At 37.7% G+C, this 25,945-nt stretch overlaps 1 protein-coding gene across 1 annotated transcript; it reads left to right on the plus strand.

Annotated features, from left to right (window-relative positions):
• The first annotated feature begins 1,227 nt into the window (after positions 1-1,227).
• On the plus strand, positions 1,228-20,809 carry HCRTR2 (hypocretin (orexin) receptor 2). Its single transcript, XM_010566369.1, has 7 exons — positions 1,228-1,400; positions 2,857-3,100; positions 10,341-10,456; positions 15,837-16,057; positions 17,264-17,385; positions 18,489-18,689; positions 20,327-20,809. Exons 1-7 carry the CDS (start codon positions 1,251-1,253, stop codon positions 20,518-20,520), a joined length of 1,248 nt encoding a protein of 415 aa, XP_010564671.1. The 5' UTR covers positions 1,228-1,250; the 3' UTR covers positions 20,521-20,809.
• The last annotated feature ends 5,136 nt before the right edge of the window (positions 20,810-25,945 follow it).

Genomic DNA, 25,945 nt, shown 5'->3' on the forward strand with positions numbered 1-25,945 from the left:
TCCAGCTGTTTTAGCTAGTTTAATGAGAGAATGGCTTAACTCTAGCCAATTCCATTTTAGATTTGGACAACCTCTTGAGGACTCTCCTAACTCTATTCTTTAACATTCTGTGACCTGTTTAATATATCTAAATTAAGCATAGTGCTATATCCTGACAGATTAAGGAGGCTTTGAATCTTCACCTGGATTTGCATGATGAATGAATTGCTGTTTACAGGAGAAGAACCTTTGATGTACAATGGGGTGTACTGTTTTCTTACAAGAAGTATTGTGGTGTTTCTGGAAAATTTTGGGCATCAGTTTTTAAAGAGCTTTTGGTGACTGAATCTAAAACATTCAAAAGCTATTGATTGCTACAATCTCTTAGGGTTTTACTTCCAAAGTTATTAAAAATCTTATTTTTAGGCCAGTTTCTCAGACTTAGTTTTGGCAGTCTTAATGTATTAGCTTATGAATTTAGTGCAACCATGTTAAAGGACTGATTTCCCTCATTTCTAAAAGCCTTTCAAATTGAAAGAGGGAAAAGAAAAGATATAAAACAAGCTTTAAAGGCACATATTGTCAAGTGTCTGCTACATGCTGCTTTCAATCACAGTAATCATCATCAAAAATATTTAAATATTTAAATACCCACATTTAAAATGGGTAGCACTTAACACTGCAAAAAATTATCTTTATTTATTTACCTCAAATCACAGTTACCCAGACAACTGTTACAGATTCTCTGCAGATGCAATAGATGTATTATGCCCAGCAAAATATTTTATAAAGTGATTGTTGTCTTGGTACAGTTTACAAGATTCTGTGTGGTAGCAATTTGAATTAAGCATCATGCTATCATAAGAAAAAGATAAACTTTTACAAATGGAGATGTGTATTGCCATAGACTAGAGCCAGTGGATTAAAATAGACATGAAGAAAGTTGTGTGAATAGTTAGTGAAGATAAACTAGCAGGAAAATAAGCTGCTTTATATATCAGATTATTTCCCATGCTGTGGTCTGTGGAAAACTATTCTTTGCGTACTAAGATTCTCTCTACACGTACCCTCTTGTTCCCACTCTAAAAGAAAATACAAGGTTCTTACACTGAACTACATATTCAAATATTCTGTGTTAAAAAAGGACACAAACATTTCCTTAACTCTCCAAAGCTAAGTGTTTTCCTGTTGAAGCATTCCCTAAGTCACTTCCATCTCACTAACTTGTCTTTCCAAATTCAGTTTGCATTGCAGTGTGGAAGAACCATCACATGCGGACAGTTACCAACTATTTCATAGTGAATCTTTCTCTGGCTGACATTCTGGTTACAATTACTTGTCTTCCAGCAACTTTAGTAGTGGACATCACAGAAACGTGGTTCTTTGGGCAGCCTCTCTGCAAAGTGATTCCCTACTTACAGGTATTATTTTACTGTGTTTGTGTACACATGACCCATGTTATGAAAAAAGAGAAAGAACAATAGCATCTTCCTAATAGTGATAATCTGATGGAAGTCTATCCCTGCTACTGAAGTAGGTATCTCAGGGTACATGCCGAGGATTAAAGGGCTGTTCCTGTTCCACTTGTGACTATGTTTATGCTTAATAAATATTGTTCTTGGTCCATCTGATTGTTAGACTTGGAGAATACGCTTTCTGGAACATTTGTCTGGTGCTCTCCACTTTTTGCGATCTTTTTTAATAATTCAGAAGGGATATAAAAAAATAAAAATGTCTGTAAATAGAATTACAGTAATTTATACTCCATGTGTGTGGACCTAAACAGCTATACAAGTGTCCGGGACATAGAATCCAAACTTCTGAAGGGAATCTGGGCTTTCACATGTGTTTCATGGCTTACGTTGCATTCTTTAGAAATAGTCAAAGTATCCAGGTTCACTGGGAGCTGTTCAGATTGTCTGCCTTAAGCAATAATTGCCACCACTCATTTACTGGTGGAGTTAATTAGTTATGAGATCATTTGCATCAAAATTATTGACAAATACCTTTTCTAAGAATAGCTGGTTAGATTAACTGGCTGGGCATACTAGAATGACAAGTTTCTGGCCTTTCAGTTATTATAAATCCAAAGAATTAAGCAGAACTCTGACTGTATGCAGGTGATCAGCTCTGTGCCTCGGCACAATTTATATTTTGAGCAGATACCCATATGGCTGAAGAGCCACATTGTGTCATCTACTCAAAAGAATCAAAATCACAAAACTTGTTTCAAAGCCACCGTTCTAGTGGAAGAAAATCCAAAGAGAAAGTGAAATGATGACCTGTTGTACAGAGTGAAAGAATAAAACCAAAGTGATAGGTTATCTCCTGTGCTGAATAGAAGGTAAAATGACTTCGTCTGCCTTAAGCTGATTGTTTGGGTTTTTTTATGAGACCCTGAATTTCCATTGTTCCTGTGAAAACTGAAAAGGCAAAATGGTATCCAAACATAACATAGAAAATGAACAAACAAACAAAATCGTTCCACAAAGAAAAAAAGATCTAATTTGTTGTCTAATGTTTTCAAAGTAATTTTTTAGATAAAATTTTGCAAATTCTAAGTTGCATACATTTACTCTTTCAGAATCTGACCCTGCTGTACCTACTCAGTTTGGGTAGCACCCTAATCTGTGAATTTTCCTGTTGAATCTAGTGGGACTACAGCAGATGAGGATATCTATTGTAATTCTGTAAGAAGTGATTTAAAAGGCAGTCTTTTCCTGGGAATAATTTCTATTTAATAATTGCAGATAAAGAGCTAACTGTGTTGAAAACAGAAAAAAATTTTTAAAACTCTGGAAAAAAACTTACAATAAATAATTTTTAAAGCTCTGAAAAAATTACATTTACATTTACATAATGTTTCCTTTTCTTTAGACAGTTTCAGTCTCTGTGTCTGTACTAACACTTAGCTGCATTGCTTTGGATCGATGGTATGCAATTTGTCACCCTTTGATGTTTAAAAGCACAGCCAAGCGAGCAAGGAACAGCATTATAATTATCTGGATTGTGTCCTGCATCATAATGATTCCTCAGGCTATTGTTATGGAGTGCAGCAGTGTGTTCCCAGGATTAGCCAATAAAACCACCTTGTTCACAGTGTGTGATGAGCACTGGGGAGGTGAGTGTGTCATTGACCATAAAGACTGAATTTGTACTGATGTTATGTAATAAAAATATCAGGACATCTTCATATGCAGTCAAGTTGTATAAACTTATCACAAAATGTTCTTAATTATAGAAGCTTTCCTAGAACTACCCTTTTTCAAATACTGTGAAATCTTATTTTCTTTTGTATTGGTAAGACTTAAGGTACATTTGAAACCAAGCTTATATGAATGAGGCTGGCTTATGTCTTGACCGTGTTAATGCTTCCCAGAGGGTAGAAGTGTTCCCACCCTTAAATGCCTATGCTTATATAATTCTGTGATCGATGGACATTGCAGGTTTACAAAGACTTCAGTATTTAGCCTTAAGAAATAACTACACAAGAACAGAGTTTCTGTTTACCTGATATACTGCTTTGGCTAATTACTGATATTTGACTAGTCTTTATAGCTGTCTCCTGGGACTTCAATGTAAATTGCATGTCATTACAGAATTTATAGAGGTGTCATCAATACAGGGTACCAAATTAGCCTGCAACCTGAAATTTATCACGGACAAGATCATTTAAATAACTTTGTAATTGTAATCAGTTACAAATGATTCTATCCAAGAAGTGTAATTCTGCCTTTCCAGATTAACTTTGAATCTAACTTGTTCTGTACTTGAATTCAGCTGTAAGAAGCTGCATAAGGGTTGCCAGGGAATAACTACTTCTATTTTGACTCCGTTCACAGCAAGTGGTGTTAGCCGCCCACCCGAATGGTTAAAACTCAACTCTGGTGGGCCTTGGCGTGACTCCAATGCTAATAGAGCATAGGAGTTACACGCTGTGACTCTGACACTGGATATAATGACCATCAGTAATATCATTATTCACACACAGGAAAATAAAGCCAGGCTTGCCAAAACATATAACTAAAAGGTACCTGTTTAATAGCCTCAGGTCGGACTAAAACACACTCCAACTCCCTCCCAGAGCTGTCTCTGTAGAAGAGGATTCCAGTGCTGTGAGCAATTAAGATAAAATACAACTGGATCACCTGTACTTAATTATCATGATAAATTAGCTTAAGCAGCTTGAACTGCTGAGGGCTTGTCTATGTGCTGGTTTGGAAGTTCTTCCCCTGCTAACGGTCTCCGCAGGGCCACCAGGGCATTAATGAGAAGACACTGGCTATCGCATTCCCCGTTCTTTGTCTCCTTCATCCCAGTTAGTCCTCCGGGACAAGACCATTAGCTAGCTGGCACTCGTGGCAGACAAAGATGTGCTGAAAGTCTGTAGGTTAGAGAAAGCCTCTGTTAAACTATGAGTATTGTACTTGCTGTCTCATTGGAGAGGACACATCTGCTCTTCTAGTGTTCGTTCTTCATCTGTGAACAATTTTGTATCCCAGTCCGCTGCTGGATGCTGTGTGACTATTTTCTTTCACAGCATTCACTCCAAGTACAATTTGTGTCTGCTCATTGTGGCTGCAGAGCTAATTATCCGTGCCTTCACCGCTTCGAGGTGAGATCTGCAGCAAAGATTCTTTTAATCAGCCTAGGAAATGAAAATGAGGTAGTTAATTAATTTGGGAGTCAGAAGAGCATTTCATCAGTGAACGCATTCTCAAAATTTCCAGATCTGCATCGGCCACTTTTTGATTCCCCACAGGAGAGCGTTGCTTTTGAACTGCAGAGTCCGTAGTAGCCCCACTGGAATAATTTAAAGATTGCCTGTCATTCAGGGCTGCGCTGGAGCAGTTGCAGCCCACAGACACACCTGAGCTGAAGCACCATTATACAAAAGAAAAACAACTTCCATGTGTTTGCAAGACTCTACTCCGATGGAGTACATTTGTCCCAAATGAAACCTATTGACCTTCGGGTTATGCTGTAAGCCTTCACTTGGATGTTTGGAGAGGCAGAAAGGGGTATAACAAAGGCAAGTAGCTGTGCATAGAATTAAGTTCTTTTTGCCTGTGGCTTCAGAAATGAAGTGCAAATACTCCAAAATTATTTTGTTTGTTTGGTTTTTTTAATTTATACTGAGCCTGAAATGAAAATAATTTTACATTAAAAATGTGTTAAAGTTTTCTGAAATGGGAAGCTTTTCATTCCACTGAAAGATAACAATCCTGCTGCCTTTTTAATGAATTATTCTTCTAAAGATAATGCACCATCATTGCTAGTTATTCTGCTGGTCCATTTCAGCTATCCATAAAAAATAATCCTCTTCACTTTCTGATAATAGTTTATCGCAGTAATTTCAGAGAAGAACCTTTCTATGCATTAAGTTACAAGTAGGTTGCTCAAATTGTGGAATTACTTAGTAAATGTAGAGTTAACCATGTATTATCGATGAGGATAAAATATAATATGTGTATACCTTAACATCCCTTTCAGCCTAGAGAATAAGGTGTCATTAGCTAAAAATAATTTCCATTCAACTGAAAATGTCTAAGGACGCTGAGTTGAGCCAAAGCTTAGAAATACAGTTTTTCTGCTGAAAACCAGGGTCTGAAATTACAACCCCCCCCAAACAGAAGAAAAAAAGAACATGGATAACAGGGCAGCAGTTTGAAAAGACTGGTGAGCCTCGAGGCCAGAAGGAATCAAGAGCTAGTATTTTCAAAGAAAATGGTTGCATTTTTGTTGGATTTTGTTTTGCCTTTTTTTGACTATGGGAATACTGACAGTCAAAGCAAGCTAACTAGGAGGAGGCTGAAGGAGAAATAAATTCATGCTCTTATGAATAAGCTATATTTGCAAAGAGAAAGTGGAGATGTAGAAACTGCACACACTCAAGACACCTAAGCAAATCCGATAGGAGAGTCAATTTAGAGGAAAGGGATTATATTTGGGTGTTTACTGCTTTGTTTAGAACCACATATAATTTATGGTGTCTGAAATTAGGGTACGTCTGATGAAATCTTTGCAGAGCATCATGTACACCGTATGTCCCCAGGATATTAAGCTGTGAATTGTCAAGGGTGGGACTGCAAAAACAGGGTGCTTAATGACACTTTCCAAAGTGTTTTGGAAGTCTGTCCTAATTCTGGGAACTGAGGGCCACTGAAACACAAGGTGCTGTGGAGGACTACCAGGAAGGCATGTCCAGGGAAATGTCAGAGATGCCAAAGCAGGAGACAGCACTGTACCCTACGCAGACTTAGGTCCAGCTGCTGAAATCCATACAAGTCTGATGAGTGTCTGGAAGGAAGGTCTGATCAGCACCTTGGGCCTTTGGGCTCCTTAACAGTGAAGAAATAGTGGCCACCCTGACTAATAAGATTCCAAGCATGTTGTTGGAGAGCTGCCAGCGACTACAAATGAAGCAACAGTTCAGCCTAAAACAGGGCTCAATTTCTTTTTAATTGCTTCTGGCATTCCTGAATATAAAATTCATTGCCAATTCTAGGCTGAGGGTTTTTCATTTTGAGTACTGTCTAATAACAATATTTTATTTGGGAATGCAGAAGGATCCAACATGTGACCTGTGCAGGCTCACTTAAGGAGCCAGTGTTGGCCACAGTTCTATAATAGCCTGTAATTGCTATGTGCTGAATTTGATGCAACTTATATTAAAATGAGTTCACCATGTGTCCAAGTCAGCTAAATACATTCTCTTAGAGCTGTTCGTGAAACGAGCGTTAGCCAAAGTGCATTAGCCAACCCCTTTGCAAATGATAGAAAGAATATGGAGATAATCCTTTCCCAGAACTACAGGGATGAATGGAAACAAAGGGAAGACTTTGTGTTCCATTTCCTTTCAGACTACTCATAAAATAGTACAAAAACATATTGTCTTAATTCTGGAAAGCAAATAGCTGGAAATTGCATTGTTGCATGAAGGTTTATACATCCTGTTTATCAAAGTGTTCAGAATTTAAGGAAAAACTTGTGGGACATTTTAATGCAGAAAGAAGTCAGAACATTGCTAACACTAAAGTTAAGCTTGGTGTTGTCGTGAATTGATAACTCAAACATAATATATCAGGTTTGAAAATGTAATTTTAGTATTAGCTAACTGTAAGTATGCTGACACAGGAACATAGTTTGGAAAGGACTGTGTTATGTGGTTGAATTTTCTCTACTATGAGCACCCACTTCCTAACATCCCTATTTGTTAAGCTTTATTCTAAAAGTGTACTCTTTTCGCTGCATTGCCTCTTCATATTGATAACTCCAAAATTTCACAGGTATCTTCCTGAGGCTAGGGAACCTGGGAACTCTCTGCTGGTGCTCAGGAAACTTGATAGTCTTGTTGTTTTTCCCTATTCTTAGGTAAGCTGTCGAGAGTACCAATTTCATTATGCACCTATGGCTTAAGGGAATATTTCATTTGCTAGACATAGCAAAACCTTTTGAGTCTGGGTTGTTTTCAGTTTGCATACATCTGTGTATGTATATATGTATTTACACAACTATAGTAAAATTCTGGCAAAAATCCAGGAGCTGTAGTTTCAATCTTCTACCTCCTTGCTTCATTGAGCAACAGTCTGGGACTGGAACACAGTGCTGAGAAGGAAGCTTTAGAAAAGTTTAACATTTGTTTAATAACCCTGCAGCAGACAGAAGGTGGCTTGTTTTGGCATACTGATCCTTTATCGGGTGGGGTAATTGTGCTGTATGACTGGTTCTGAGTAGGAATGCTGATCTCGCCCCAGTCCCATCTCCGTGACCACCCGTTTGCTTTTTGTCCCCTTCTCTCTTCTCAGTAAGATAGTGGCCAGTGATGGGAGAATCATTAATTTCTTCTTAAAGAGGTGGTTATTCCAGCTAAGAACGATCTCCCCCTGTCCTAAAGCCCATTAAGTGACCGTGGAAGGCAAGGACCCTTTTCCCCTCTTCTATTTGGTAGTAAGAGGTTCAGCAGCCCCAGTCAGGCAGCTGATGAATCACCAGCACCACAGACTGATTGATGTTCTCATTCAAGGAGCCTGGAACTCACTCACTTGATAAATGAACAGTATCCCAAACCAGCCCTTCCTCCTTCTTGCTTGCTGTGATTGTCAAACAGCTTTAAAGCTTTTCTTCGGCTTGAGAAGCTAAACAGGGTCATGCTTCTTAGGGAAAAGTTCTACAAAGGGCTTTGCCCTGGGTGGAGGAGGGACAGGTTTCCTTTGATGTTTAGCAGCTGGCACTTTCCAGGTGGCTAAACTTCAAAGGCAAGCGTTAGGATCTTCCTCCAACCTGGTCCATCAGTTCTTTGTAGATAGCTAGGCTCATTTAATGTTTCACTTTACTTGGAATGCTAAATTGGAAGCCATAAACTCCAGATGGCCTTTTAAATATGTCCCGTCCTTCCACCTGAAAGGGGCCTGGCTGCCTGCAGAGCGTTGATGAGGCAGGTGGCACCTCCTTCTGAGCAGAAAGAATGTACTTTCAGCTCTGACCTCCCGTGATCCCAGTACGTCACATTACTCCAGTTTCTCCTTCATCTCTCCACCTGTGGAGCGCGTGTGTCGGTATTTCCCTGTCTGACAGGACTGCTGTGAGGCTGCATTTTCTGGAGCGCAAAAACAAGTTTGAGATCATCCGTCAATGTACGAACCCAGATTATCACCGATTATAAAAAACCTGCCCCAAATTGTCTGCCTCCCCCAGGTTCATTGACAAGAGCTAGTAGCTGCAGCTGCTAGTTAAGAGGTGGTAAACTGATTTGCTACAGGATCTTAGAGCAAGTAAGGAGCCAGATGCTGCTCATCTGAATTTTTTGCACCCTGATCCACCAAATGTCAATGGCAACATCTGTCAAATGTCAATGGGAACATCTCTATTACTTTTTCTAGCGATGAACATGGGCTGGATTTTGCTATAGCAAGTTGCTATTTCCCTGGTACTGAAGTTTATCGGACTGGTGAACCAGCTGGCACTTTCAGGCCCAACACTGAGTGTGATATTGCTGGAGTCTGGGGTTGAGGGTGAGCCTGGAGTTACCATGATGGCGTGTGTACTCCTCCCTGCTGCGAGGGTTTTGGGCCAAGTCTTTCTATCTCCTGGTCTAATCAAACTCTCAGGGATTCTCCTGGCATGCAGAGGAACCTCTTGTTTGATAGGGTCCACAGTCACTTTAAGAGGCAGAAAATAAGTTGGACTCACCAATCTTTTGATCTCATGCAACTCTTTTTTCCTTTCTTTTTTTTTTTTTTAACTACTATCAATACAGAGTTTCAGTCACAGTTCTTCTCATCCTGAAACATTTGGAAGTTCTGGAAATTAACATAAACATTCCTTGTTTACTCTAGCCAAAATGCAATGGTTAGGATTACCGTGCAATCTAACTGTTCATGGAGTGCACTCTTTCTCTTCTGCTACGTATTGTCACTCTCCATAATGTTCATTCCTTTTCTGAGGCCATCCATAAATGTTAAGTTGTAATTAATATCAACATTTGGTAATCCCAGACTATATTTGAAGTTACAAAAGTAAAAGCAAGTTTTCCAGGCACCCACTGCACATTCTGCTATAATCTAATGATGAAGCTTATGATACAATATTCTTAAAACACAATACACTCGCAACACTTGTAAGATGTTTGTCTCTAAGCAATTAACATTCATACATTGTCTTTTGAAAAAAGATGCACAGGCAACTATAACACAAATGTAGCAAACTCATTATTGTTAAAGCTGAGCCAAAAATAATCTTGGAAATTGCCTAAGTTTGACTGAATTAATTCTATTTTTAGAAGTGTAATCGTAATAAGAAATCACTGAGTCTTAATCACATTTATTCCGCCACCAAAAAGTGATTTAGGAAACGTCTGTCTCTCCTCCCATCAGCATCCTGTGTGCTGTAGTCTACATTCTCTGTTTATAAGTGAGAGACTGTGCAATTTACTCAAGGATACATAGTAACCTTTGCAGAATTAAAACTAAAGACAGTTACACAATCTGTTAAATATGTCAAAGATGAGGCAGGTTGGATAATTAGTTAGCTATTGTTAGGTAATGAAATTTTCTGTCTTTCACTGATTTAATAAAAAATAAAACTTCTTAAGACTTCATACCTAAAGTAATAATGTGATATGAAAGCAGTAATGTGATATAAGAGATGCTTGAGATAAAAGCATGTTTATAATAGAAACAGAATGTATATAGAAATGATTAAAAAATCAATCCTGACCATAATATTATTGGATACATCTTCCATTATAACCTATTATGTTTGAAAAACACATGCATGACGATATGAATAATTTGGCTTAAAGTGATTTTGAAATGTATGTATATTTAAATGCACTTTTCCTATTTGAATTCTCTTTCCAGCTGAGGTTTACCCCAAAATGTATCACACATGCTTTTTTCTGGTGACATACATGGCACCACTGTGTCTTATGGTGTTGGCCTATTTGCAAATATTTCGAAAGCTGTGGTGTCGCCAGGTAAGTCACTTAACACTAGCTCTCTTTGCTTGCTGTTGTGACTATGTGCAGATTCCTATGTACAACCTTCTCTATATGCTCCATGTTGTCACTCAGGACTTGGATTTTTACATCCAGCACTGTTACCGTGTTCAGTGACACTGTCGGCTGACAGCCACCTTGGATAGGCACTGAGATGCATTAAAAAATGAAGGCAGTCAGGCTGAATGTAAACCCCTTCTTGCTCATGTCTAGGAAGGGCTTAGAGAGAGAGAAAGAGAGAAAAAGGCAACAGAAAGATTGATTATAGGCAGAAGAAAGATCTCTCCTATTTTATCTAAATTCTTACCAAAATACCTTAGGTGATCTTATTTATACCGCTAAAATCTTCTGTAGCAGCCAAAAGTTAAAATTGACCCTCTCATTTTGTTAGTAGTCTGCATAATTTTTCATTTTTAGTTTTCATTCTACAAAGTCTCAGGTTCATAGCAGGTCCAATCTGAACAGAAGTTAGACGAGGAAGTCCAGCTATCAGAACTGTGAGACTGGAATCGCCTGATGTGAAGCTGGCCGTTATCAGTTAACATTTGATGTGAATTATTGACAAATAATTGGCATGATTTCTAATGTGAACATCTGTTTTTTTCAAGCTTCACATTAAAAAAACAGGAAAGAAAACAGAAATATAAAACAAAAAACCCAAGCAAGGAAGCACACAAAGAACATTCGAATCAAAGTAGCAAAAATGATGTGAATTTTTTCAGGAACGTTTTTCCCCCTCCAACAATTCAAGGTGGTGTCAGCTTGAGAATCATTTTCTGGGTGTGAACTGTAATCTGTCATGCATCAGTTTATGGTTTTCTCTGCTGTCTTCTGCTTTGTCCGGGATTTATCTATAGCTGTAGTCCTCTGCCACCTCCTGCCCTGTCATTCTGTAAAGGACAATAAACTCATCCTGTTGAAGACATGATGCAAGATATTCCCTCTTCTATCCTCTCAAATGGCTCTAACAATGGCTGACGTTTCCATCAAGATATGGGCATGAATCATTTCTCTCTCACCATTATGTTTGATACCATCCAAATTTGAGGCTGTCCTGGCCAGGGAGTAATATCTGAGCATTTTTCATGCAGTTCTAATTGATCCATCAGAGAATTCACAAGTAGACTTTAGATTTCTAAATATACATATGTTAAAAGTAAAAATCAAATCTTACACTGACAAATCGTATCTCTTGCAAATAACTAAAATATAGGAAAAAACAAATCTGCTTTAAGGCATTTTGTTATCATCCATACATCATAATAGCAATTATTCTCACTTCTAATCAGATTGGGTTAAACCAGAGTTGCTGTTTATCTTGCCATTTATCTTTAAATTTTTATTTTTGCTTTTAATTTCTTACATTTATAAGATTAAATAGCTAGTTTGAAGGTAAAATTTAAGCTTTACAGTTTGAGCGGGCTCTTCACCAGAACAAAGGCTTTGCTCAGATGTTCTGCACTGCTAAATAGTTATCCATCCTGTAGCACCCAATTACCTTGTCACCATATTCCTTCTTAACCTTCTCTTCTGTACTTTCTTTACAACTTACCTATTCTCTCAAACTGTCCACTAATTAAGTTAACGCAAAGCAATTGTTCTTAACCTGCACGTAGGTTGAAAATGCTGGTTCAGCTTCAAAGCTGAAGTTAAATGACTGGAAACCAACCTGTTTTGTTGGTTTTTTTCCCCTGCAACTGTATTAGCTGCCCTATTTCTTCTTCACAGTATTTCTTTTCCCTATACATCTTGCACGCTGACAAGGTTAGGGTGATCCTTTTTTTTTAGTGGCAACAAGACAAATACTGCTACAGGCTTAGTGCTGTCAATGATGCAAAATTACAGATGTCTCTTTTCCTAGCATAGATGATAGCACTATGTATAAGAGGCTGCACTAAGTGAGATTAAAACCACTGCACGTCTATTATCAACTGTGACTTGGCTGCAGACATCAGGCATTTTTCTAAGTGCAACAGGTGTGCCATAATTAGTCATGTAAAGCAAATGAATGCAGTGCTTTAAATGTATTATTTGCTAATAGTTTCAATTAAGAAATCATGCTGTTTACCAGAACTTTAGTTAAATATAGTGATCCTATTGCAAGGTACAATAAGCCTTCCAGACGTACGTGATAGAAACAACACAGCAAACAGTAGATGCTTTCTATGCCTTACACTTTTTCTAAAGGTTCTTTGTTAAAATGGAGTGTGTTGTGCATGTAAATTTTCAGATGACTAAAGGTAAGATAGATTTACAAGCTATCCTTACCATATTTTGTGCAATAGATCTTAAAATTACTGATTGTGTCTTTCAAGCAGATCTTTGAATATAAGCTTTACAATCTTTGAATTCATGACTCGTCTTTGTAAAGACAAGAACTATTATGCCACAAATACCAGGGATTTTGAGTAATTTATTTTAATTATTAGCAAGGAAGTAGTGACTTAGAAGGCTACGTTTTCTTGCAGATTTTAGGTAGATGGAAAGTAACTTCTGAACAAATAAATAGGACTGAATGGACTTACGATGAAAGTGTTGATACATAATTTGTATTATCAAGTTCCATACTGTATGCTTCCACTTACTGATGTCCAAATGCATTGACACTAAAGCCTACTCACATTAATAATTAGAAACCCTACCCATTTTCATTTTGGCAGCTGAAATTTGGCACCTTCCAATCTTTGCAAGCTGTTATTGCATTTGGAGAGATTTCCTCTGGTTATAAAGCCCTTGATAATAATTTGAGGGGATAGAGGAAAGGTGCATAAGAAAACAATTGCAACTTTTAGTACCTGTTTGGACACAGCTAGTGCGTTTTTAGTGCATCATTGGAATTACACAAATTATCCACCATTATCTTTATAACTGATTCATTACTGAAAAGCAAGTATATGCTGGCATGTGTATACTTGTACATACATAATCATAGAATCATTCAGGTTGGAAAAGACCCTTAAGATCATCAAGTCCAACCATTACACTACCAAGTCCACCACTAAACCATGTCCCTAAGTGCCATGTCTACACATCTTTTAAATATCTCCAGGGATGGTGACTCAACCACTTCCCTGGGCAGCCTGTTCCAATGCTTGACAACCCTTTCGGCGGAGAAATTTTTCCTAATATCCAACCTAAACCTCCCCTGGCGCAACTTGAGGCCATTTCCTCTTGTCCTATCACTTGTAATACACGGATATGTGTTTACATAAATGGATCTTTGTAAATGTTTCTGTACACACACACACACACACACTTCTGAAGTGTTATGGTCCTTAGATGGTACTGGTTCAGCTATGCATCTGTGGGCATATAGCTCTTTTTTTTTTTTTTCCTTGGTAAAATTCTTGCTGTATTATTGCCTATTGGTGTAATAGTAGCAAAGCCCAGGTGTATGCCCGGTAAAGACTGAGGAAAATAAGGCTCTTTAGAAAGGTTCTCAATACAAACTCCCGAAGATTTAACAATTTAATATGTAGTACATTGAGACTGTACATTGTATACAATCCTGCCTTTGATCACTGCTTGCTATTAAAGACTGATTAAATACCAGAAAAGACCCTTCTACCTGCACCCATGTGTACAAACCATGTAAACAGTCATGGCTAACATTTCTGTAGAAATAGCCATCCAGAATTTTGAGCCAAGATAATGTTTCTCTTCATCTACTTTGCATCTAGCTACCATGAAAGCTGCTCACTGATTTCTTCAAGTGAATCTTTGGCATAATCAGGAGGGAGAGATTTGGCCAAATTTCTCTGCTTCCATCTCCAGTTCTTGCTACAATGTGGTAACTCAGTATGACTGAAAAGGAAGGAAAAACTTCTGCTTCAAAGTTAGAAGAAGAGAATATCAAAGCACCCCCGATAAGCCAGCATCAGAGTCTCAGACAGTATATTATCTCAGTAATACATGGCAAAGACACATTGCAGTACTACACCCACAGCTAAGTAGGGTAAATCCCTTGCAATAGCACAGACATGTCCAGGTATGAACTGATACTGCTGATTTCAGCTGAATGAGTGGGAACCTGCAGTAGAAGTGAGTGCAAGGGATTTTTTTTTTTGTTTTATGTCCATAGACACATTAGTAAGAAATCAGTGTTATAATGTATCCCCCATTCTGCTTCATTGATTTCCTGATAATTAGAACATAACTTTGCCAAAACATTCCAATAGTTGGAATTAGGTTTGAGGGTGCACATAAATGCTAAATTAAGGGTTTCTCTGTGCAAGGAAGCTATTCACAAAAAAAAAAAAACCAAACCAACATAATAGCTATTCTGGAACAATTCTGAATGTGCATGTTTTTATTTTAGAACAAGGATTCCCTTTTTAGCTTACTTTTTTTCTGAATTAAATATCCAAAATTTCATTATTTTCCAGTCAGTTTGTGTGGGTAAGCCCTAATTTTTAAAATGTTATCATAGACAATTTGAATTTTGCAGATACATTTAAATATCAATTATGAAGTCACCCCACAGACAATAGCACTACGCATGAATAAAACTGTTTTTCTACCCTAAAATGTACAACATTGAAAACATTATAAATGTCATTGTAATAGAGTTCTCTAAGAAAGTCCTTGCCATCTGTAGTCTTTCACATTTGGCTGCAGGCAGGAAATAATTTTGAAGAACTGAAGCAAAATTGCTTTATTCAGCTTGGTTTGTGTGAGGGCACAGAAAACAAAAAAAATGAGGTGGTTTTTTTTTTAAAAGCATGGTGCTACATCTAGCCATTGCAAGCTGTCTTTGGCTAACCTAATTCTTCCTATGTCTTGGCACTCTTCCATGATTCTCCTCTATTCATCACTGTATATGCATTCACTTTTGAAGAGCTTTGCAGGCAGATCCACACTTCAGCTGTGATTTCTTTAGCTGCTTCACTGTAGTCTAGATTCCATATTTGGAAGTTTTATGGCACTTAAAACTATGTAGGCTTTAAATCCTTGTTTTCCAGTGCAGAGAAGCTGTTTAGTATCTTAAATTAGCAGCATATTAATAGGATAAACTACTCTGTCATGCAACAAAACATTTAACGTAGAACTTTATAGCAACATAATTTCAAAAACAGGATTGGTAAGTGTGAGAGTCTGAAGACATAAGCAAGACGAAGTATGTGGAAAGAAAATTTTAATACATCAGTTGATATATTTGGATAAACCACAAATTTTTATGCTGTTCTTCAAGTGTGTCTGAAATTGGGTTTGCTTCTTGCAGCTACATCAATTAATTTAATAAAAAAACCCCTACTTCTCCCTGCAAGCTTACATTGTGTATGTCAACATGTCTATTTTTCTTGTTATAGCTACCCACAGTGCTAGGTTTTCAAAGTGCCCCTTATTTTGTCTTTCTTAGATCCCAGGAACTTCTTCTGTTGTTCAGAAAAAATGGAAGCCTCTGCAGTCCTCAGCACAGCCCCGAGGGCTGGGACAGTCAACAAAGTCAAAGATTAGCGCTGTGGCAGCTGAAATAAAACAGATTCGTGCAAGAAGGAAAACAGCACGTATGCTAATGGTTGTCCTCCTGGTTTTTGCACTTTGCTATCTGCCAATTAGCATCCTCAATGTCTTGAAAAGGTAAAGTTTATCCCAAAATGTAAACACTTGGTAAAGCTTTCTGTCTAAAAACAATCTTCTGTTACAAGATTCCTGTTATTCTGGCAGATACTTTTGAAGGATAAGCTTATTTGTTTCACAATAAAGAAATGGAAAATAAGCATGCAGTTGCAAGAAAAAAATATATCTAACCTATCTGTAGTACTTAAACTAAAGGCCAGACTGTGGAACTTGCTTATTAGCAAGCTCTTCCTCATGAAAATGATCTAGCCTATCTCCTCATTAAAACCTGTCATTTACATGGGATTACAGCTTGTTTGCTGTAGAAGTGCATTTACCAAAAGCACCAGCTGAAGGTTAGCAGGAGAGTGTAGTGTTGTGGCTTGGCCTCGAGGACTGGGAAACACTGGGTTCAAACCCAAGCCCCGTCACGTACAATTTTGAGACCTTAAGCTAACCCTTCGGTTTGCCTATGAAGCTATGCTTTACTTTTTTACCCTTTTCTCTCCTGTTCATTTGAGACATAATTGTGTACACTCAGTGCCTGACAGGCTAAGGCTTTGGTTTAGTTATATCTCATAAGCCCTCTGGAAATTCGATAAATAATGACATATAGCAGAAGATTTTAATATCCTGAAAAATAACCAGCCTGTTATTGGTGCTTGACGAACATTTTAGTTTTTAAGGAATAGTTTCAAGTTGGATATGAAGGCTTAAATACATCCCACTCAATTCTGGCACTTCCCTGAGGCCTAATTTAAGTACTTTTCATCCTCAAGTCCCTTGGTAGGCAATGTGGAGAGAAAGAAGTATTTCCAGAAGAGAGTTCAGGCCACCTATGATCTGAATCACAGAGGAGCTATACAGCCTGCCTCGACTACAATAGCAGAGTAGGCCCATAGTTAGATTTTTCACTTAAATGGAAAAAGTTAGGTGTAAGGAATCTGGGCAAAGCAGATTTCTGTGGAGGACAGAAGTTACTACTGTGGCCTCGGTTTTGAGGCCAGTTCAGTGCCTTTTCAGTTCCAGAGCCCCTAAACCACCAAGACGGGAGGCTGAGGGATGGGGAGGGGACTTCATTCTCCCAAGAAAGCGAGCACTGTTGAATCAGCTTTTCTGTGATACTGCAAATAGGTCATCAGAGATAAAATTAAGCTAGAAGTTGCCAAATCTTTTATATGATTTCTAATTTTGCCATCTTTCAGGTTTGATTTTCTTTTTCTGTAGGGTTTTTGGGATGTTTAATCATGCTGATGACAGAGAAACTGTATATGCCTGGTTCACATTCTCACACTGGCTTGTATATGCAAACAGTGCAGCCAATCCTATTATTTATAACTTCCTCAGTGGTAAGTTACAGTCACCTAGAATTCAAGTTTAATGTATAGTTTGAATGTAATGAGCCATAGCAAGTAAGATTAATGACCGTGTAACATCAGCCCAGCTCCTCCGGTGGGAGCTAGATCCTCTTCTTGGAAAAGTTGCCTGACATATCCCATTACCTTAGGCTATCTACCTATAACTAAACTAAACAATGCCAGGGCCTGAGTCCAAGTGCTTGAATTTGACTGTCCATGCCATTATTCTGGTAGAGAAGTCCCTGGCATGACTTTGGTCTGAAGCAATTATCATTCCCCTAAACACTCCCCAGATGCTGTCTGGGAGGTAGCGCAGGCCAGGGGCTGTCCCCAGTTAACGTTTTATACGCAGCGATTGGGTTTTGGAGGCTGTGAGTCTTTAATAGTACTTGCATGACCAGACTGTGCCAACTAGGTTCAAGGCCAAAGAACCAGCCAGGAGGCAATTTACTTACTAGTATAGATTTGCCTTAGTTTGTATTTGTCTTATTTGGCTATGGACAGCAGAATCAGGACCTAAACTGGTGATGTTACGGCTAAATACAGGGAGGCAAAAGTCTGTCGATCCTTACTGCACATTTGCAGTTTTCTGTGTTGTGTGGTGTGAGGATGATCTGAACAATTTACTCTGAGCCCCAAAAGCAGGCTAATGGGCTTTCAAACACTTTGAATCTTCTTTTAAAATGTATTCAAGATGAAATACAAATTAGCCATGACCTCTTATTTCATATGTCAGGTACTGATTCAGTCATTTAAGCCTATGATTGCTCAGTTACTTGTTTTTGTTAGATATGTTATTAATCGACAAACTATCCATGACATGATTTCATAAATCATTCTAGTTTTTCCATTCTGTCTAGCCAAGAATAATTTAGGCTCCTTACCACACCTTACATATCTTCTTACAAAGGTTATATTTTTCCTGTCTTTCTCCAAGATGTTGAAATTGTGATTTCCTACTTCTGCATTAGAAGAACATCTGGGAGGTTTGGGTTAATTTTGCTTTAGATAGCTGCTTTTTTTCTAGTCTATAAAGTATGATGAAACATGGTTTATGTACAATTTTTTCATTAATCTTTTTTTGTGTTTGACAGGGAAATTCAGAGAAGAATTTAAAGCAGCATTTTCTTGTTGCATCTTTGGCATTCGCAGTCACCATGATGAACGGCTCACCAGAGGTCATGCCAGTACAGAAAGTCGGAAATCCTTGACTACCCAGATCAGCAATTTTGATAACGTTTCAAAACTTTCAGAACACGTTGTATTGACCAACATAAACACAATTCCAGCAAATGGTACTGCACCTATTACCCACTGGTAGTATACTTGTCCCTGTGTCTTTTGATGCTGTGGAAGTAAAATTTAATTGTGCATACAAGATTTGAATCTGAGCACAATGCAATGAGAGATGGGTGCTTACAATTAAGAACTGATTGTAAGAAAAGTTACTTACAAGAAATATTTTATAGAATATGCTACAACTTTGGTTATATATTGAAACAATTTCATCTCATTTGTTTCAAAAGTTGAGTTGCAGTTGGGGAGGGAGTAAAGTAATCATATTTTATATAAATATTTTCTTTGGATCCCTACTTCTTTAGACTCCTAAGTAAATAAAGAACAGGTACCTGAAAGTACGAAGATCATTTTCCTTGGAGCTGCAATGTGTTTATAAACAGCTATATTCTACTCAGAGCTAATTCTCTGAAGTTGTGGTATATTTTATAACAAATATTGTAACCAAAACTGGGTGTACAGATTGAACTACCTGAATGTCCTTGACTCTTTCAAATGATCTGCTTACCGTGCATTCTGGTGTGAGTTGGGCTGATCAAATAAGAAATTGACATTAATTTCTTGTCTCACATTTTCTGCTGTTTTTCCTGTTGGCTGGGTTATTGTATATATTCAGGAACAACTGGGAAGCCACTCTTGATTTTTCTTCAGTACAGATAAACAAATGAACGCAGTCTGAAATGAAAGGCAGAAGTTGTTCAAGCTTTCCTAATTCTGGGTAAACATTGAAATGATTGTGCAGTTCCCCAGCTTTGTGAATAGATGGAAGATGGCATATAATCTATTATTTGATATTTCTCATTACATTATATGTTATATCCCAGCAGGACTTTGCAAGGCACTGCAAGTACAGGATTCATCCCTCCTCTTCTAGGGATGTGAACATTGGTTTTCTAGAAGTTATCTCAGACACTATAGTCTAGGGCTATATAAGCTATATATTGATAACAGAAAAGTTGGTATCTCCAAGGACAGCTAATCTGTTCCTGAAATATATATCTAAAAAGAATTAAATAAATTACCTCTGAAGAAGTCTGTTCTTTTCACTTACTGTAGGAGGAGTGTGGGGTTTTTTCCTGAATTCAGCTTGCTCTTTTCCAGTAGTGTTGCCATTCCTGTATGTATGGCACAAGCAAGGTTGTAACCATGAAACCCAGGTGACAGTGTGGTTGTACATTATGTTTTACTCTATATCTATTACTTGTCATCATTCTCTTCTCCCTGCCTGTCCTGTGCTCATGGCAGGGGGCTTGGACTAGATGATCCTTAAAGGTCTCTTCCAACCCGAACTATTGTATGATTGACTTGTACACAGGAAGCTGTAGTGCTCTGCTGTTCACAGTGGCATCTGGGTAGGGAACCACAAAGCCATTTACCAAATAATGCATATTATATAAGTAGTAGTACACACTAAAAATGTTTAAAAGTAAGAAAATCAATGTTTATACATCAGAAATCCCCTTAGACTTCAATCAAGAAGTCTTCACTTAAAATTTGCAAGTGCAATTTGGAGCATTTTCTGGCAGACCATTTTGTTAATAGATCATCACCTGCACAGTGACAATCCCAGGGAAGCCTGCCAGCTACTTGATACAAACAGTAAAATCATCTTAAAAATCTTTATTTTTTCTTACAGGTATCCCAGCTACACTCAGCCCATTGAAATCAGTGGAACTGCATCTCCACATACCAGGGATGAACATGACTTCAAATTTAGATGAAGCTGTGAGGGTTTCTGCAGAAGACACTGGCAACAGAGAGAATGCAGAGTGGGACAAATTCGTCCCTAGCATAACTAAACTTACCTCGATGGAGTTACAGCAAGGATGACTTTGGCTCAATACATGTAAGACCACCAGGGAATGGCACGTGCTTTTAGCATGTTACAGCCTGCAACAACTGGACAAAGGGATTCCGTCGAAATGACTGCCTCTCCTTTTTCTTCTCAGTCTTACAGAAACCTACTTACCTCAGCATGAGCTAAAGAACATGTCTTTACAAGTCTTTTTAAAGATTGGATTGTATTATACTTTGTAAATAGTGTAGATATTTATTTTTATATATTTTAGATGCTGTGGAATGTTCTAAAATGTATCATATAAAGAACTGTAAGTATTTGAAAGAAGTCTCAAACATCATTTATTTATATTCTGTTTCTATAAATGAATGACATTTATTTATAAGGAATGCTTACTTATGCACTAGTGATATTCTGGAATTAATTTGCACTTCTTTTTCTGCTAATTCACTTGGAGTAAATTCTATGTTCATTATGGAACTTTCACTTCAGATTCATTTGAGGAGATTCCGAGCTACTTTTCTAAGCATAGACATGCTTCTAAGATGTGAACCCAAAGTGCTGCAAGTCACACATGTTTTTATAGGATTACACTAAACAGCCAATTATCTTTTTTCTTCAGACTCGAGTGCCTAAAAAGTAACTACTTAAATAAAACTTACGTGATGCTCAAAGGTGCTATAAGCTCAAATTCCTACTCAGGCCAATAGGAATAACAAGTGTCAGCACCCCTGAAGGACAGGACATTTTAACTTTGGTAGCTCATTTTAGTCCGTAATGTCTGCAAGTGTTGCTCTCAAAGATCTCCAAGGATCTTTTAAAATAGAAAACATTGGTTATCTTGCTTGATTTCACAATTTCTCTCTCAGCTGCCATTTAATACTAATGATACAACCAATTCACAGATTGATATGCTAAGAAAACACTGCCTTTTCAACAATTAAAATAAAATGTTTCTCTCTGGATATTATGGAGGTGATATCTCATGGGACCAGTAGATCAAGTACTCACCCATTTTCTATTTATGGAATAAGCTCCCTGGCCTGGGGCTTCCTACCATGCATTGTAGTTATTCCTCCTAAAGAATGAAGATGGTGCATTACTGGAGACTTAGTCTACTAGGGTAACGTGGCCTATTGGTTAGAAAGAGTTAATCTATAAGAACCTGAGCCACAATCGCCCTGTGGCACTATTCTTGCATTTTCGTTAAGATTTTTCAAAAGGAAAGGTAAGATAGGAGGGAGGGCTTTTTTTGCAGTAAAAAGCATTTCACATAGAAGACATTCTCACAGGTTGAAATGTTTCTGAAAAGGCAGTTATTCATACACACGGTGTTATTTGATCAAGTTATGTAAATATTTTTCCTAGGTTTTACTTTGACCTGATGTCATGCAATGTACTATCTATCATGACAGCTATAGTTTTATGAAATGCTTAATCATTTCATGCTTTAGCCTTCCCAAACATCTGTTTTACTTGACATTCTTAGTACTAGTTTACACTGGTGTAAGGTGAGAGAAAAAAATCGCATTTATTTGTATATTAAAGTTTTCATTTTCCATTAAAGAGAAAAAGGAGAATATTCTTTTTCTATTAAAAAAGAATAAGGAGAAACACCCAAATGGAAAGAATGTTTAAACATCAAATAAAATCATAGGAATTCTTATAGTCCTATGTATAAGCTTAATTTTTGAGTGTAGCTACTAATGTCATTGCTATTTCAAGAAATTATTTTACTTTGTCTCTTCTAAAGAAAGAAAACCCAAATAATTGTGGAAAGTACAGCAGGGTTTGATTTCACAGCTATTGCAATTCCTTTGCCATTAGAAGGCTATTTTTGCTCTTCAGCCACAGAAGATGTAGTATTCTTAAACTGTGTGGAACAAGATACCATTTTTCTATATCATTTGAAATGATGGAACAAACAACTGCTGAATTGAAACAGAGAAATAGGAGAATGGAATTCGAAAAGTTTTCTAATTTTTTCTTTTAATATAAGTAAATAAAAAGTCAAAAAGTTAAAAACTAGTATAGGAATCTAGCTGCAAAGTAATTATCAGTAACCATTTAATTGTGCCATAAAATTTTGCCTCAACCCGCTGTTGAAAAACATCAATTATGTCAAAATTTTGCAAATCTATACTTTCATTTCAGAAAATGTATTTTTATCCTTTCCTTGAAGAGACAGCAAGAAAGTAGAAAGTAAATGGCTATCTAAGAAAACTCTGTCAGTATAAAAGGGGAGTATGGATACTTTTCAAACATAAAAGTTCACGGGTCACTGTGGAAGACCAGTAAAATTCTCATGCCTTGTCAGGTGCATTGCCCAGATCCCTGTGAGATGAATGGGGGGGAATGGAGGGGTGGGGGTGGCGATGCTCATGGAAAAACCATAAGTAGCATCTTTCTAATGTAGGCTGAATACTACTGTCAACTCAAATTATCTTCTTTTTGCTGCTACCTTTAATGCCAGTGGGATAAATTGTGTTTGTTAATCTAAGGTGAGAACACCACTAAAGGTCATTGGTAGTTTTTGACTCCTGCAGGTCTCCTGGGACATGTTAGAAATGGAGGTTCTGCCCTTAATTTTCTCTTTGGTAAGAGAAAAATTTCCCTTTTGTTCTCTTTGTTCTCTTTTCTTGTTTTCACTTAGATCCCCAAAATTAAAATATTCCAACATTCCTAGGAATTTCTTTTAGCCATAACTTCAACTTAACAGTACTTTTTGCGTAGAGAATATAAATAAAAGATGAGACATGCATTGACAAATGATTCTGGGTTTTTCTCTGACCAGATTTTTGTTGAGTAAATAGCCTATCTTAGACACAAGTGATATGATCAGAGCTTATCCAGGTTTTGAAATTCTAAGGATAGGTAGAAAGTGTTAACAAATTCTTGCCAGAGAATATGGTCATCAAGCTAAAGATCAGTTTAAAGATTTGGTTATTTTGATGGGAAAAAAATTCATTCAAAAATTTCTGGGTTTTTGAAATAAATATTTTTGATGCAAATATTCATATGTATTTATTTCTTTAATTTTACAAAATTTGAGCAATACCTAGACATTTTCATCTTTAGCTCAGATATGTTTTCAGGCACCATTTCATCAGAAAAACTTCATAGGCATTTAAAAATATGTTGTCTATCTGGGTAAAGTAGTGAAGGGGTTTTTGACAGTACTAGGACCTTTTACTGCAGAAAGATCCATATATTTGGTTACACTCAAAAGATTATCCAGCTGGATTTATTTTTGAATGAAAATAATCACTGGGAGTTTTCAGTAAAGACAAACCCAATAGCGAGCAGTGGATATTAATGGAGATAGAAATGGCTGTGAGAAGACAGGGTAAGATTTTAAGAGCAATATGGAATTTAATGCCTTTTGCATGTGATAGAAATTAAAGCATCTTAAAGAAGCTTCTGGGCTTGTTATCCATCAAAAAAAGGTCGGGTGAGGAATGAGCATTTCTTATCCAGTCTATAAATATTGAAAATGATCTGAAAGCTGAGCTTTCATTGGGTTCTGTTACCTCTAGCTGCTTTGGTATTCTACTATTTCCACTAGCAACTCAGGAGCATAGAACTGGAGTTCTCATGCCATTGTTTCTGCTTGGTCATAGCATCATTAGACATGGAGGTTAAATCACAACATATTTGTTGCTGCATACATAAATTGTTGTGCCACCATCACTCTTGTGCTTTGTCTCTCAATGTATTTCACAGTCTGGAGGTCTGATATCCTGACCTCCCGCTCCTTTCCTCTTGTCCAGTAGTGCAAGCTTGTGCCCTGCAGTCACAGTGACTGCAAGGTAATTTCTCCCCCATCTTTACCTCCAAAAAGACAATTTTTTTCCTTTTCTTCTTGACTGCATAGAGGCCACCATCTCATTCTCTGATATAAGCAAAAGTGATGCATGTCATTAACCTGGAGAGTGCTTTATAGGAAGGAGAGTGCACTAAACATTAGCTTAACTCAGCCCTTGCTCTAAGAGACATTGCAACCTACTGCTGCATGTTACAACGGATTAAGGCCCAGACAAATTTAGCCTTCCAATCTAAAATTTATCTCACAGCTAAAGTTATATTAATCTCTCAGGCTATTCCTTTTACCTGACAATAAGGTTTTTCTCTGGCTGTTGGATATATTGGATGAAATATTATTTTATTTTATTTTGTTGAATACACTTGCTAAAAAAAAAAAAAAAGACAAGTATTTAGCAATGTTGGTGTTAGGAGTTTAAATAAAGAATGTAGTAAGTTAACTAAGTTGAAATCTGAGTTAAAAAAAAAAACAGAAATTATATGCAAGGCTGAATTTTCCTGAAGTAAACAGCAACAACAAAAAAAAACCTCAAGGAAAATCTGGACTTGGCTGAAGTTTTGCTTTGCCAATAGAGTCAGTATTTCACCCATTATATCTCTCTCTCTGCTAGCTATGCTGGAAGTGTTATGATATCTTTTTGGTTTAAGCATTCAAGGACTCGATCCAATTAAAAACATTCTGTATGGGAGAAGCACTTTGTGAAAACAAGACTCATGGGTAGCATGGAGAAATCAATAGGGATCTGTTGTTTTCTCCTCCCTCCAGTGCAGAAGCAGAGAGCATCTGGCACAGCCAGCAGGTGTATGATTGTATGCTTTACGGTTGATTTATTTTTTATTAAGTACCCAAGTCAACTGCTGACTTTTGCATGGCGAACCGCTTTTTGACACATTTTAGTGAAACTCCTGAAGTCAGACCCATAGTCTGGCACGGGTCTAGACTATAGACCAGTTATTTGTTCCGCTGGTCTGGTGTCCGGCATGCTGCATAGCTCCTCTTCCCCTGTCCTGGTTTCAGCTGGGATGTAGTTAACTGTCTTCCTAGTAGCTGGTACAGTGCTATGTTTTGAGTTCAGTATGCAAAGAACCTTGAGAACACTGATGTTTTCAGTTGTTGCTAAGTAGTGTTTAGACTAAAGTCAAGGATTTTTCAGCTTCTCATGCCCAGCCAGCGAGAAAGCTGGAGGGGCACAAGAAGTTGGCACAGGACACAGCCAGGGCAGCTGACCCAAACTGGCCAACAGTGTATTCCATACCATGTGATGTCACATCTAGTATAGGAACTGGGAAGTGGGAGCAGGGAATCGCCGCTCGGGGACTAACTGGGTGTCAGTCGGCGGGTGGTGAGCAATTGCCCTGCGCATCATTTGTACATTCCAATCCTTTCATTATTGCTGTTGTCATTTTATTAGTGTTATCATTATGAGTTTCTTCTTTTCTGTTCTATTAAACTGTTCTTATCTCAACCCAGGAGTTTTACCTCTTTTTCCCGATTTTCTCCCCCATCCCACTGGACGGGGGGGGAGTGAGTGAGCGGCTGCGTGGTGCTGAGTTGCTGGCTGGGGTTAAACCACGACACTCCCCCTAACAGGTCATCACCCTCCTCCACCCCTGAGACGAAAACGAACGAATTCA

Source organism: Haliaeetus leucocephalus, unplaced genomic scaffold, assembly GCF_000737465.1.
Source record: "Haliaeetus leucocephalus isolate CR32 unplaced genomic scaffold, Haliaeetus_leucocephalus-4.0 Scaffold207, whole genome shotgun sequence".
Classification (NCBI taxonomy): domain Eukaryota; kingdom Metazoa; phylum Chordata; class Aves; order Accipitriformes; family Accipitridae; genus Haliaeetus; species Haliaeetus leucocephalus.